Source organism: Urocitellus parryii, chromosome 1 (assembly GCF_045843805.1).
Source record: "Urocitellus parryii isolate mUroPar1 chromosome 1, mUroPar1.hap1, whole genome shotgun sequence".
In the NCBI taxonomy this organism is placed as follows: domain Eukaryota; kingdom Metazoa; phylum Chordata; class Mammalia; order Rodentia; family Sciuridae; genus Urocitellus; species Urocitellus parryii.
This window is the reverse complement of record NC_135531.1, coordinates 59,686,061-59,701,861: the sequence shown is the minus strand read 5'-3', so window position 1 is coordinate 59,701,861 and position 15,801 is coordinate 59,686,061. Positions and strand designations below refer to the sequence as shown.

At 37.2% G+C, this 15,801-nt stretch overlaps 1 protein-coding gene across 3 annotated transcripts in view; it reads left to right on the top strand.

Moving 5' to 3' along the window:
* The first annotated feature begins 2,579 nt into the window (after positions 1–2,579).
* Tnpo1 (transportin 1) overlaps positions 2,580–15,801 on the top strand; it is an 84,886-nt gene continuing 71,664 nt past the window's right edge. For 2 of the 3 annotated variants that reach the window (XM_026393255.2, XM_077795993.1), the window contains exon 1: positions 2,580–2,659. In XM_026393255.2, coding sequence (XP_026249040.1) covers positions 2,645–2,659 — 15 coding nt within the window. In that variant the 5' untranslated portion in view covers positions 2,580–2,644. The remainder of the gene's footprint in view (positions 2,660–15,801) is intronic. The other variant, XM_077795994.1, reaches the window with a different exon arrangement.

Below are 15,801 nucleotides of genomic sequence, written 5' to 3'. Positions count from 1 at the left end.
TATTAAATATATTTATTTAAAAATTTTTGGACCATCTGTTGGATATATTAGACTATTAGGTTTTTTAAAATAATCATTCCTTTTCAAACTTCCATTCATATACAGTAAGTAATATTTTCATTTATTGCCCTCTATCTGCTTGGTATTCTGCTAATGAGCCCTTTAAATATTGTTTCTTATTTAATCCTGTTTAACACAAAAGAAAGTGAAGCTCAAAGGGATTAGACAGAAATCGTTCACAAGTAGTACAGCCAACATCTGCTTATAGGTCCTCTGCCTCCCACTTGTTTTGACAATGGTACATCTGACAAGTTAAGCATCTTTTTCTTCCTAGATGAAAGATTATAGGTAGGCTTCCTCCCTTGAAAGCTATTTTGCAACTGCTAACATTCCTTGATTTTTTATCTTGGTAAATTTTTTCACCTAAGGAGGAGACTAACATAGAAATTAAAATGTAAAATAACTATTAAAAAGTTTTAACAGTTCAAAACAAAGTTTACTATTTTTAATTTTAGTGTATGTCATTTAAAAATATCAACAATTCTTCAAAGTTTTTATTACATGAGCATTGCAATACTGTATTTGGGTATGAAGAGATAACACTACTAGATAGCTGCCATTATATGTGCAAATGGTGCAAAGAGAAAACAAAAAAAAAGTAGGAAAAGAAAAACAAAATAATACACCTTTATCAATGGTAAGAATTATTGTTAAAAGCATGTATTTTTAATTGTAGAAGATAGAAACAAAAATACTATATGTGTAAACATTTCTATTCAAAACAAAACTATTTTATCGTTTTCAATTAAGCTTTATAAAAGAATATCTAGTTTGCCTAGTCTCGATTTTATATCTGATAATCAAAATTTTTTCTCTCAAAAGATTTTAACCAATAAATCTTGCACATGCCAAATAATACTTCACTCCCCTCCAACTCATTTCAGTTATTTCCAAAGTATTAATCAGGTGAATTCCTTACTAATTGTTAGTAGTTCTTTACATGTCATTATTTGCTATTCCTTCTGATTTTTAAAAATACTACGTTTTTTTTTTTTAGTCTTTAGCAAAATAAAAAGCAGACACTTTATGTTCCCTGATTTATACAGATCCCTACTCCACAGTGCAAATTTTACAGTGTGCAAAAAAGGACTGTTATTTGGATAAATATACTTATCTGGGTAAATGTCCCTGCTGACATGCTAAACTACCATATTAAAATGGTCACATTAAATTGCTTTTCTTAATAACCTATTTGGAGGGGGGTCTCTTCCCGTGCACACTACTGAATCCAATTGCTATTAAATTAACATTAGAAAATGTTGAAGTCATAAGTGTTTTAGTTATTTATAATATTTTGTCTTGCTATGTTCAACTTCTCAATGTTAAAAATGGTTCTTCAGTCTCAAAATTTAAGTTAAATAAACTAGTTGTTCCAGTAAAATGGTGGCCAATCCAGATGAAAATTATTAGCAGGCTTGTTAACAAATCAGCTATTTTTCTAGTACTACCTACTGCAGTTTTATCGGGACTGTACCTGGAAGGTAACAATTGCTAAACATCCTCAGAACATACACAGCACTTTCAAGTAAGATAGTTAAAACTGCTGGCATTTTTACACACGTTGATCATGAGGAATATTGTCACCGGCATCATCATCTCCTTAGGAAATAAAGACCACCTCCTATGTACATTTTAAAATATTCATATACAGTAAATTTATATGTAAGAATGATCTGGGGGAAGGGAACCGACATATGTCTATTCATTACCATGATACAATTGGGTATAAAAATGTCTACCTCTCCCATTTTGAATTATTTTCTGTTCAGAAAAAAAAAAAGACATTTTAATTTATGATGGCTGGTTAAGGGGAGAAAGGCTTGTAATTTCTATGAACGAGATACTAGTCTTATGTGAGATACACACCTGGAGAAGTAAAACAATTTTATAAATTATTTAGCTGGAACTATATAGTAATTTTGTGCTAGCTACAGCATATCTCAAAAGCCTATCTTGTGTTAAGCAGGCACCCACACCTTATCTCCCAATGCAATTTCTGCTTTTTACCAGCGAAGTTGGAATTGTATTATTGTGGGATACGCGGCATGTTCGGTGTTGAACAGGCTCCGAGGGCACGGCTGTCACTTGGGGGTTATGCTGGGGCACAGAAGTTCGTTGGGGTAGGGTCATCCTCCTAGGAAGGCACCGCAAAGGCCCCAGGCAACACGCTTGCAAGCCATTTTTCCCTTGGCGCACGGTGCGGGGCAGCGTCTCGGTGGCTGTATTCAAGAGCCAAGGCTCCGGCCTGCGCGTCGGCCGCAGGGGGCGCGAGCATCTGTGAGCCCAGCACAGGGCCCAGATCCCAGGCTGCAGAACCCGCTTAGAAACCGCTGTCGCGCGCCGCTGGACGCTGGACGCAGGCACGCAGGCCCACAGGTCCGCAGGCCCAGGCCGCAGTTTTCCCAGCCCCGCCGCGGTTGCCAAGGCGACCGCCGCCGAATGTTCCCGCGGCGGGCCCCGCCCCCCGGCCAATCGGACCGGCGCTCGCCCGAGCCCAGATTCTCTTTGTTCCGCAGCCATTTCGGGCCCCGGACGGGAGGCAGCGCCGCTTCGGCAGAAGGCCCGAGCGCCGGAGGCCTCTGGGATGGTGTGGGACCGGGTAGGTGGCGTGAGGGTGCGCGGCCCGGGCAGGAGCGGAGACAGGGTATTCCAAAGCTGCCTCATGCGCGGTGGGGAAAAGTGCCAGGTTCGCCCGCCCTCCCGAAGCCTGTCTGGCCGTTTGGAGCCCGGCAGCGGCGGCGGCGCGATTCTAAGCCCAACAGCTGCCGGCCGGGGCGCCCTGGGGTCGGGGTAAGGGTGGGAGGCGACGCTCCTCAGGTGTCCCAGGGCCCGTTATAGGCTGCGGGAGGCGAGGGTCCGCTGCCCGGCGGAGCTTTTGCCCCTGCCTGTTAAGCCGCGGCGTTTGCGAGCCCTTGGGCGCGGTAGTGTGCTGCCCTGGGACGGCTGCTTCTCGCCACTGCCGGGCGCTGCTCGACGTGGGCCGGTCTTTGTCCCGCCTGGCTCCTTGGGCCCCGGAGTCCCAGGTCCGCGCACACCTTGGTTTCAGAGGGCAGATCCCTTCCTCCCCGCTCTTTTTTTCCCCTCGGGGCCTCTTGGCTTCACCGCATGTAAACATGATTTTGCTGTTTGTAACTACGCGTTTTGCGTGGTTTTGTGGGTTTTGCACTTATTCCACTCCTACGTGTACACGCAACCGGGAACAGCTGCGGAGGAGCAGACTGGCCGCCGCAGACTGGTTTTGGAGTGGCTGTTTTGTTTTTTTTTTTTTTTTTTCCTTTAAAAATGATCTCGTGCTGTTTACCTATTTTAAAAATCAACTGAATTTTGCAATATTGCTTATAATTTAAATCTGTTATCCTAATCACTGATCGATTTGGTTCAGCAACGGATATAAATGTAGAAACTTGAAGTTGGAAGCTCTCTGCTAATTAACTCTGTTAGTTGTATTAAGAAGCTAACCCCCACTCCCCCAAGAAAAGATAAAAGTGCAAGATGTTTGGTGTAGCAGATATTTGGATTTTTTACGATTGTAAAATGGCTGTCTAATTGTGCTCGTTTTTAAGACAATAAAAGTACTTGCTGGAGCTCAAGTTTCCGTATTATATCCATATTTTCATATTGCAGTAATAAGGAAGTGTATTCGGTGAAACACGGAATTCAGTTTTTTGAGAAAGGATTCTGTTTTCCACTTTTCCCCTACCCTATATCCCAATTGTTCTAGAATGACTGCACCAAGCTGAAACTTGCAACTGCAAAAAAGAAATTAGTTTGAAGGTGCAGATTTGTTTCTTGGCAAATGCATTGAGTTTGACAGTAGAGTTTTTACTTCGTGTAATTTAACTAAAACCTATTCAACTATTAATCCTCCATTTTCTTTTTCCTAAAATGATCCTCCAGCTTGGATTAGCCTTGATGTGGTTCTTATCTCTATTCTTTCCGGAAATTATTAAATTTCCCCACCAAAATACATAGGAAAAAAATTTTTATACTCCTACCTCCAGTCCCCAAAGCCATTTGCCATTATATAAGGTGAGCAGAATAAGATTTTGGTAAAAATATTCTGATTATAAAATTTTCCAGTATCATCACTTGTTATTATATTCATTGTCTTATGACTGTAGTTTTTCCTAATTATATAATGTTAAAGCTATAACATGAATTCAGTTTTTCTAAAAGCCAAATGAACTGAAATGTATGCCTCTTCTATTTAGAAAAATTTCTTGTGTTTGTTAATCATGTTGGATTCTACAAACTTTTTTTAAGAAGGACACTATTTATTTATTAATTATGTGATGCTGAGAATCAAACCCAGTGCCTCACATGTGCGAGGCAAGCTCTCGCTTGAGCTATAACTCCATAACTCCAGCCCCCAAACCTTTTTTTTTTTTTTAAAGAAAAGATATCAGGTTATAAACCAAGCCATGTGACATAAGTAATGAAATAAATTTATCAGATATGAACTGAAGAGAGGAGAGAGCAGTAAGGGGAAGTTATTTTTATTGGCCAGGGTATAAAAATTATGAATATTCCTGCAATTAATTTTTAAATACCTATTAGTTGAGGAAAGATCCATTTTCCACCCTTAAATAGTTTGGTTTACCATCAAAAGAGTGATAAATCGAGAGAGACTCGCTTTATTAATTACCTGATGATATTTCAAAAACAATGGGGAACAATGTCATGTTCAAAAAGGAAGAGTGGAATTCCCCAGGTGTTGAGGCGCTTTCTTGGTCCTATTTAGCCAGTGCTATGGTAGATTTCTGGGAGGGTATTGGTAGATGAGGGGTTTACTGGGTTGCAGAGAGAATGAATACAATGGAAGACAGATGTTTGCAAAAGCAGTAACTATGATTTATAGTTAAATAGGTGGGGGTTCTTCTAAGAGAAGTTCTAAAGCCAACTTTGAGTTACTCCAAGACTTGTATACTAGGTAGGATTCTTTGAAGTACTGTCAGTTGGTGTAATAAGTAATAATGTTAGTATTCAGAAGTCTGAATTGTCAAGTAAGATATTGAAATAGGAAATAAGGGCTGCAGATTTGTCTTGGAATTATCTGGAATAGATAAACCCATACAGGAATGGTGGCCACATCTTATTCTGAAGAGGCATTCAATAGCAGAGCAAATATTTGAACTCAGTACTAAAAGAAAACTGGCAACTGAAGATAATAGGTTTGGATTGTTATATGCCTTTTGTTTTAGCAGTACTGGGGATTAAACCCAAACTCACTCAACCTCTGAGGTAAATCCCAGCCCTTTCTGTTTTTTTGAGACAAGGGTCTCTCTAAGTTGCTGAGGCTGGCCTTGAACTTGCCGTCCTCCTGCCTTGGCCTCCAGAGTTGCTGGGATTATAGGTGCTTACCACTGTCATACCTATCTTGATATGTTATCCTTTTTAATGGTTAAATCTTTGAAACAAAGCAAAACTTCTTATTATAGTGTAGAGGTTAGAAAAGAAATTTTAGAGCCATACTACTTAGATGCAGATTTTGGTCCCCTCTGTAATTATCTGTGTGACCTTGGGCAAGTTACTTCATCTTGCAATTTTTCATCTCCTAATGATTATGAGGATTAAATGAGTTAATACAATAAGCTCTTAGAACTGCACCTGGCATTGTGATTGTTCCATAAATAATAGCTGCTGTTCTCATCAATGTCATTATCATTGTTAATTACTGTAGAAAACTGTAGGGAATAATCATAAAATAAGAATTTCAGAAAACTATTGAAAATAATCATAATAAAACTTGCCAATAACAGGAACAGGACTTTGCAATAATTGCTATTAATCCCTTTGGTTGCATTTTCCTCCAATATATTTTCTGAATTTATTTGATTTTTTTTAATACAGTTAAGATTTTGCTATTATGAATAATTTTGTATTTTTTTAACCTGGCATCATAAGCATTTTATTATGCTATTGACTTATTTTGTCAGCTTTTCTTATGGGCAAGTAATGTTTGTGTGACTCTCTCATAATTAAAGAGCTTTTTTTTTTTCAATTATAAAAGAGTACAGTGAGCATGTTTGTTCATAAAACAATTTATGTGTTTTGTATTGTTTCTCTAAAGTGAAAATATTAGGGCAAAGTATGTGATCATCCAAAGTTTATGGTCTATATTGCCAAATTGCTTTTATTTAAAGAAATATAAAAATGGTCTTAAAGTAAATTGGAGCAACGCAGATTTATTGACCCTATTGAACTGGGGTAAAAAGAAAGAGTGAATTAGCATTTTTTTTCTTGCAATGTCTTAGGCATTTTAGCATACATTGTTACTTTTACAACCATTATTTTTATACTCCTCTGGTATAAATGGAAGTTACTTCCATTTTACTTATTGGAGAAGGAAGATTAGATAAGTACTTTGCCCTCTCAGTGTTCTAGCCTGAATCTGAATCTAGATCTGCCTGATTGAAAGTGCATGCTTACTTTGTATTGCCTATATACTATACATATTCAGAATCTTATATAAGTAACCATAAATTATAGACCACATTATTGAGATAGTTAATTGAGCTGGAAATAATGAAGAGTCACAAAGTTAAACCAGATAGAACTTTACTTTCTATGTTCATTTTAGGAAAGAATAAAAAGAAATCCTTACCTGAATGAGATAAAATTATTAATGAATATATAAAACAGGATTCTAAAATCAATGCAGTAAGTATTTTAGGATGCAACATTCTTTGTAATGATATCAGAACAAATATGAAAAAAGAAATTATCAAAATTTGTTTAAATTTGGTGACTCAGAGAAGTTAAAGACCCATTAAATAATTAATTGAAAAATACACTTGGTAAAATCCCTGGTAAAGTTGATGAAATTCTTAGTGGAGAAATAAGCAAAAAAAATTAATGGAGATGTTCCAGGTAAGGAGAATAAAGGGAACTAATTTTATACTGAAAAATTAAGCAAAGATAGAAATATATACAGATTTGTTGGTTTTTTGTTTGTTTGTTTGTTTGTTTTGTTTTTTTTTTGTTTTTGATACCAGGGATTGAACTCTGGGGTGCTTAACCACTGATCCACATCCCCAGCCCTTTTTTGTATTTTATTTAGAGACAGGGTCTCACTGAGTTGCTTAAAACCTTGCTAAATTGCTGAGGCTGGCTTTGAACTCTTGATCCTCCTGTTTCAGCCTCCAGAGCTTCTGGGATTACAGGCGGGCACCACCACGCCCGACTAAAACATACAGATTTGAGTGCATTTTATAATGAACTCTGAAGACTTTAGTAAAATAATTATCTTTATCCTAGATGCATAAATCCTACCATAGATGAAATTGTTCATCTCGGAAAGTCAACGTCCCGTTGCTTTTGTCTTTACTGAGGAAGGCATTAGAGAAGAGAGGTATTTTAGTAAATCATGAATATATACTAAATAAATGATTATGAATAGATGGTATCCACCAGATATTAAAGAAATGAACATAAAATTTTGGAACCATTGATCATTTGTGTTTTTGAAAAATACTCGATAAACTGAAAATGTAAGTTGTTTATTTTAGCTGGAACATAGGAAAAGAGGGAAAGATGACAAACTACAAAAGACTTTTCCGTTTATTAGTGCCAGGATTATCTTTTGTCCTCCATAGATTTTTGTACCAGTGGGGAGAGAGATGTAAACAGTTGAGTGCAGGCACAGGTTTTGTGATATAAATCTGTACAGGCCCCAAGGAGGGCTACAGTAGACTCCTTGAAGAGAGTGGAGGAGTGGCAGGCCAACTAGGCATTTCAGGGACCTGAAAAGTATAGAGCAGGATCCACAAACTTTCTCTGTAAAGGGCTAGATAATAAATATTTTCTACTTCATGGGCCGTAACAACTCTGCCATTGTAGTACAACACAGGCAGAAGGTGAGAAAACTAATGGATGTCGCCAGATTTGACTGGAGGGCCTTAGACAACTTCTAAAATACAGTGCAGAGTTTGAGGCAGCCTGGGCAACATAGTGAGATATCCTGTCTACAATACTATTACTACTACTACTAATAATAAAAATTTAATTTTTCTTTCTTTAAAACACAGCACAGAGGGATTTGTGGAGGAGACAACCTCCTGAGCCTTGTGTTGCCCTAACATGAAACATTTGAAAGATTTGAAATCAGGAAATTTCATTATTTGTATGAACCATTGAGAAAAGAATAAAATAGTTTTAAAGCATTACATATCAATAAGAAAAAAACAATTCAGTTTTTTAAATGAGCAAGTTCACAGAAAAGAAAGTAGAGCTAGTCAGTAAACATGAAATAATGCTCTACCAGTAGGAAAATACAAAATAAAGCAGTATTTTTCCTCCTATCATACTAAAATGTTTTGCTAGTATGTTGACACTTTGTAGGGAAACTCTAAATTGGATAATTTGGATAAATCATTACAACTATTTTAATTGTAAAGTAAAATCATGTTTGACTTAGCAGTTTCCATTTCTTAGAGAAACACATGGTATATCAAAAGCTGTTGTGTATTAGGATGTCTTTGTCAGTAACCACAGAGCCTCTGTACTTTCAGATCACTTTTCATTTCCTGCACTCCATTCATCAGAGCCTATTCTTATTGGGTGTGATGGCACACGAGTACAATCCCAGCAACTTGAGAGGTTGAGGCAGGAGGATCACAAGTTCAAGACCAGCCAGGACAATTTAGTGAGATTCTTGTCTGGAAATAAAAATTTTAAAAGAAGGCTGGGGATTTAGCTCAGTGGTAGAGCACTTGCCTAGCATACCTGAGGACCTGGGTTCACCCCCAGTACCCAGTCCCACATTCTTTTCCCCTAAGTCTGTCTTCTCTGTCTCTGTCTTTTAAAACAAAACAAAAAACTTCTCCAACTCTTCAATCCCTTTGGAATTTACTGTCCATCATCTGCAAAATCCAGTCTCAACCTATTCTTAAATATTCCCTTCATTTTCTTTTTCTGATTCAAATCTTACTCTTCTACTGTGTAGTTGTGCCTGGTTTTGTTTGTTTATGTGTTTGTTTGTTTACATAGCTTTCCTTACCACTGTTCCTGGAGAGGGGAAAGGTGTCTACCACTAATCTCCTTGCTGCTTTCAGACTGTTTTCTCTCCTTTCTCCCTAAAAATCCTAGACTTTGGGTTATATCATAAAGGCCCAAGTGCCACCCAGAATTTTATATTGATCTAGAATGTGTGTGTGTGTGTGTGTTCGTGTGTAATGAATAAAATGGAGATATATATAAATAATAGATCTTTCCAATACCTGGCCTCTTTCCCTAGACATCTCTTTCAGTGCTCTTCCCATCTACCCTATCTCATCTAGTCATTTCCACAAAGATATCCTCTTTGTATTGTCAACAACTGTCATGCTTCCAAAGTTACCATTTCATGTTGTTCTACTCTGTGACCAGTGCTTCCTAGTTTTGCCTCAACCCTAACCATCTTCTGCTCTGAATGGAATCTCCAGTCCATTGATCCTGTTACTATTGCTCTCACTTACCTTCTTGATATTTCTACTTCCTTTCATGGGGAATTTACTCAGCTTAAATTCCATGGTTAATTGCTTTGGATCCCATTCCTTACTCTTTGCTTGTTTGGCAAGACCAGGGTTATAGTTAAAACCAAGCTTTTTTTTAATGTTTAATTTTTAGTTTTAGGTGGACACAGTATCTTTGTTTTATTTTTATTTGGTGCTGAGGATTGAACCCAATGCCTCATACATGCTAGGTGAGCACTCTATGACTGAACCACAACCCCAGCCCCAGAAAAACCAAGCTTTTTGAGTGTGCTTGCTTGTGTAGCTGAGTGTGGCCAGAAAAAAGTACACAATCATACATGACCACAAACCTCAAGTGGGTCCTTCATGCTGCCTGGTAGTCCTGTATTTTCCTAGTCTGTTCACTCTCCCACGTTTCTAGTGACTATTTTTATGTTTTCTTTTCCTCAGATGTCCTATAACTCTCTTCCCATCCTCACTTTAAGCTAATGACCTTGGTTTCTACTTTGTAAAAAAATTAATTAGAATTTCACAGACTCAGGGCTGGGGTTGTGGCTCAGCAGTAGAGCACTCGCCTAGCACATGTGAGGCGCTGGGTTCGATCCTCAGAACCACGTAACAATAAATAAAATAAAGACATTGTGTCCAACTACAACTAAAAAAATATTTTTTCAAAAAAGAATTTCATAGATTCACCACCCCACAAACCTGCTAGTATATGTGGTAATATGTGCTGTCTTCCTGCCTGTTACCTTAGATTAACACCTCCTGTTGTCATCTGCAATGTTTTGAGGACATTGCTTTAGCCTCCCTTACATCACCCATTTTCTTCTCTTATTGAATCATTTCTACTAGCAACAGACATGTTATTACACTCATTCCTCAGTATGTGTGGGAGATTGGTTCCAGGACACCTGCCTCACAGGGTAGCAAATCCATATTTGGCAAGTCCCTTACATAAAATGGCATAATATTTGCATAGAACCTATCAGATTTTTTGTAATCATCTCCAGATTACTTATAATACCTAATGCTATGTAAATGGTTGTTATAGTCTTTATGGAGTAAAGATAAGGGAAAAGTCTGTATTATGTTTCATATAAACACTGTTTTTTTTTTCCTAATATTTCCAATCTGCTTTTAGTTGAATCAATGGATGTGGAACCCACAGGTTCACTACTCATTTCCCCAATTTATTGGTTTCTTCTCCAGCACTTTACTAATCCTTCTCCAGTCAGGCCTTTGCCTGCACCACTCTTGCAGAGCTGTCTCATTAGGTTTTTCAGTAGCCTCCATATTGCTAAGTGCCAAATATCTGATTCACTTCATTGTGCTTAACCTCTAAGCCACATTTGACACAGCTCTTTGCTCCCTTTAGTCTTAAAACACTTTCTGCATTTTTTCCAGGATGCCACACAACTCTTGGTTATCTCCTACTTCAAAGTTGGCTCCTTGTAATTCTCCCTTGCTTTGCTCTTCACCGACCTCTTAATGTTAGAGATGTCTAAGTTTCAGTCCTTTTTTGTTTTGTTTGTTTGTTCCTATTTGCACTTCTTCCATTAGTAATCTCATTCAGTCCCATGGTTTTAAATACCTTCTAAATGTCAGTGATGCCCAAAATTTAGATCTTTTGTCTCTCTCCCTAATTTCAGTCTCATATGTACAATAGCCTATTCAACATCTCTACCTAAATGTTAAAATGATAGACAACAAACTCAGCATATCCAAAATTAAACTCATAAATTTATTCTCCAAAACTTAACCACAGACTTCCTTTTTGCTGTAAATGGCAATTCTGTCCTCTAATTAATTCAAGCCAAAAAGGTGTTACTCTTGATTTTACTTTTTCTTTCACTCTTAAAATCCATTTCAGGAAAAACTGTTTTCTGTGTTATCAAAATATATTCAAGATCCTACCATGCTTCTCCACAGCTACCATCATCCTAGTCCAAATCATTATCATTATCACCTGTTGGATTATGGTAATATGTTATTACCTGATTTGTCCATTTTATTCTAGCCCCTCCGGGCAGTATTTTCTCAATTCAGTAGCAGAGTTAAGCCTTTTGCGAACTAAGACAGTTGTTCCCTTTTACTTTTCTATTCAAAGCCAAGTAGTAGCTCCTACTCTGGTCTTAAAGTATTCATCCTTCTGTACTTATAAGTTGAAGTCCTAACATCCAAGGTGATAGCTAATATTCAGAAAAAGGGCCTTTGGGGGTGATTAGTTCACAGCAGTGGAATCCTCATGAATAGGGATAGTGCCCTTTATAAAAATTGCCTGAGATCCCTTGCCTCTTGTCCCTTGAAGGACACAGCAAGGAGCCTTCTGTGTGCCAGAAAGCAGACCAGATTCTAAATATGATTGTGGATTTCCCAGACTCCAGAACGGTGGAATAATGATTTTTTATTATAGCAGCTTGAGTGGATATTCTCTCCTTCACTCAGAAAGTCTAATCCTTAAAGTGACCAGTAAAGCTCTATATGATCTGCCCAACCTGCTACCCTTTCTCCTTATCTCTTTACCTCATTTCCTACTACTCCTTTCCCTCCTTGCTCATTGGCCTCATTTCTATATCTTTACTATCTGGAATGTACTTAACCATATCTACTTGGCTTGGTAACCTCACCTCTGAATCTTTACTCAGATCTTACCTTTTTTTAAACCCTCTGTTTAATACTACTGTTTCCTCCCGGACCTGCCCTAATCCATCCTGGATACATTGTTATTTTTTACACAGCACCTACCGAATTCTAATGTCCTATATTAGGGACCAACAAGCTGGACCCCCTGGCCTATTTTTGTACAGCCTCCGAGCAAAGAATGGTTTTTACATTTTTAAGGTCTGTAAACAAGGCAAAGAATATACAAAACATATGTAGCCTGCAAAGCTTGAATATTTATTATCGGCTCTTTTCAGAAAAAGTTTTTATTTTATTATTCTTGTTGTCTTTCTCCTCCTCAAGAATGCGAACTCTAATAAGGCAAATTCCTTTTTTGACTAATTGCTGTATCCACAGCAACTATAGCAGTGTCTATAATATAGTAAGCTTTCAGTAAATATTTTTTAAAAGGAACTTTTGTGGTACAAAATTTTAAATAGGTTGAGTATTCATCATTAAATTACTGTAATTAGTAATGAAATAGACCATATATAATAGCTTGGAAAACCAAGCCATATTTTGAAAAACAGTTTGTTAGAGAACAGAAAGAGCTCTCCAAGTATATATATCAAATGAATACCAGAATACCTTGGGCTGGGTCAGAGGGGACAGGATTACAAGAGGTAGTTAAAAGGAGCTTGATTATCATCCATATTGTTTACTTTTCTTATTTCTTTAATAATGAAAAGTAGTCACATTAATTTTTCATTTATAGATTTTTTTAAATGAAGCAAGAGGAAAAGCAAACAGATATTTAAGAAAATAAAGCAGTGAAAGAAAATGGAGGGTAATGGGGTGAAGAGGGAGGAGCACATTGCCTTTCTAAAATGCCATACCTAACCAGCAATCTGAAAGAGGAGGAGGAGTGAGCAATATATGTATTTGGGAAAAGAGCATGCAAAAATAAAGGCTCTTAGTTCAGAACAAGCTTAGCATGATCAGGAAACTGCAAGAAAACTGGTTTGACTGGAGAATGATAAACAAGGGGAATCCAGAGACTATAGAGTATGAATCTAGATAGGCATTGACCCAGATTAGACATAGCTTTGTAGGCTATCAAAGGATATATAATGTTTTATTTTAAGTGTGATGGGAAGCCATAGGAAGATTTTGATGGGAAGCCATAGGAAGATTTTGATGGGAAGACATGATAAATTATAGGTTTAACTAGATCATTTTGCTATAAAGGAATAATAGAAGGCAGGAAATCTATTGTAGCAGATTATGTTCTCAGCATGGCCTCTGGAACTCCCAGGTGGAGGAGGTGAATGGTCAGGTTCCAGGTGTATTTTAAAAGCATATTTTGATACTACTGGTAGACTGTTTGGATGAGGGGTATAAGGGAATTCAGGGATGACCACTTAGTAAGGCTTGAACAACTGGATGAAAGCTGGTAGCATTTAGTGATAATAGGCCACTGGAGGAGGAACAGATTTGGGTGGGATGGAGAAAGGAAAACAAGAGTTCAGTTTCAGCTTTGTATGGTGATTCATGCCTGTAATCCCATCAGCTTTGGAGACTGAGGCAGGAGGATTGCAAGTTCAAGGTAGCCTCAACAATTTAGTGGGACCCTGTCTTAAAATAATTAAAAAGGATTGGAAATGGAGCTCAGTGGTAAAATGCCTCTGGGATTAAAAAAAAAAAAAAAAAAGTTCTATTTCAGCCAACAAAGTATGAGATGCCCATATGCCCATTAAACCAACAAATGGATATGTCTTGTAAGATACTAGATACTTCAGTGTGAAATTCGGGATGCTGTTTAATGGCACAGGCTGGATGAGATGATATAGGTAGAGAAAAGAAAGGGGGCCCAGGGTACTTAGAGATAAGGGGAGCCAGTAAAGAAGACTGTAACAAAGACCAGCTAGTGAAATAAAGGGAAATAAGGAAAACATGGTGTCATCAGCTAAGACGTGAAAGAGTGGTTGCCTGTGTTCAGCACTGTGAAGAACATAAAACGAGGCCAAGAAGAAATCACTGGGTTTGGCAACAAGGAAATCCACCTCTCAGGAGTGAAGTAGAGAAGGGGAGACAAGGTGGGTATGGTAAACTACTCAGAAGACTTAGACAGGAGGATCACATATTCTACAACTGGCCTGGGCAACTTAGTGAGACCCTGTCTCAAAATAAAAAAATAATTGGGCTGGGGGTATAGTTCAGTGGTAAAGCACCCCTGGGTTTAACCCCAAATACCACAAAAAGGAGAAAAAAAATAAAGAAAGGTATCACAGTGACTATGCACAATTTTAAAATGTTTCTCTGAGTAGAGGAGAGTAGAGAAATAGAGTAGGTGTGAGAGTGAACAAGGTTAAAGTAGGGTTTTAAAGATATTGTTATAAAATGATTTAAATTTTAAAGAGAAGCTGTGGAAATAATTCAGAGAATTCCTATGCACAATTCACCTGGATTCACCAATTTTTAACATTTTGTTACATTTGTTTACTGTCCACTCCTGCCATGCTGTTAATTTTTTTGAATGATGACCAAAGTAAGCTGCTTACATCTTTGCCTTTTAGCCCTGAACACTTTAATGTATGTATTATAAGAGCAACATATTCTCTTAGGAAACCATACAATATCAATTTTTTTATGGCCCATATTGCAATTTTGCTTGTTGCCCCAGTAACATCCTTTATACCATTTTGTTTTCTGCTAGTACACAATCCAGTGCAGGGTTTTACATTTAGTTGTCATGTCTTTTTAGACACAAAGAGGTATTTTCTTTTTATTTTTTAAGCTAGAACTTTGCCATTTGAGAAAAATCCCACGAGATATAAGTACTATTAATTATCTCATTTCATAGATCACAGTTTAATTATTTTTCCATGACTAATAAGTGACATAGCCAGAACTCAAAGCTAAGCAGAGGGACTCCAGTATTGCATTCTTAACTGCACTATCGTATCTGCCATGTAGTGCCTGGAAAAATCTAAAATTCCTTATTTGAAGTGGACAGATAAGGCAAAAATGTAGACCACAGGCAATGATCCTTATATCAAAAGGAAAATTTTTAAATTTCTTGTAGTGCAGTACTTCATAATGGTAGATCTGTTTAATATGTTATCCTGATAAGAACAGAAGGAAGAACAAGAAAAGTAATAATATTTCAAGTTTTATATAACTTTTTCAGACTTTGGTATAAATGATGTTTTCAGAGTTATTGGTACTTATTGCTTAGAAATGTAAAATTAAATATTTAGATTAATTCTTTGATAAGATTGAGTTAACAGTATATGGACTTGTTCGAAAGGGTTCTGATCTGTTTTAGAGTTTGTTTCCACTTATAAAATGCTGATTGTCAAGCTTTTATTAGAAAATATTAAGATAATTTAGGAAAAGAGCATTGAAGAGTGAACCATTAAAACTATAGGTGCTCCAGAACAGGAATTAGAATGCTCAATTGGATTTTTTGTTTTATATAATTTTCTATCACCCAGTTTTGAGGACATAATGAAAAAGGACTTTCATTGCATAGAAATCCAAGTTATCATCAATTTTTTTCTATAACATTTGCAACCAAAGGTTATTGTTACTATTGAATGTGACTTCTATAAGAAATTATTTAAGGCAGGCCCAGTACTGTGCCCTTGCATAGGAGCACATGTATTTGCCAGAGAATCAAGTG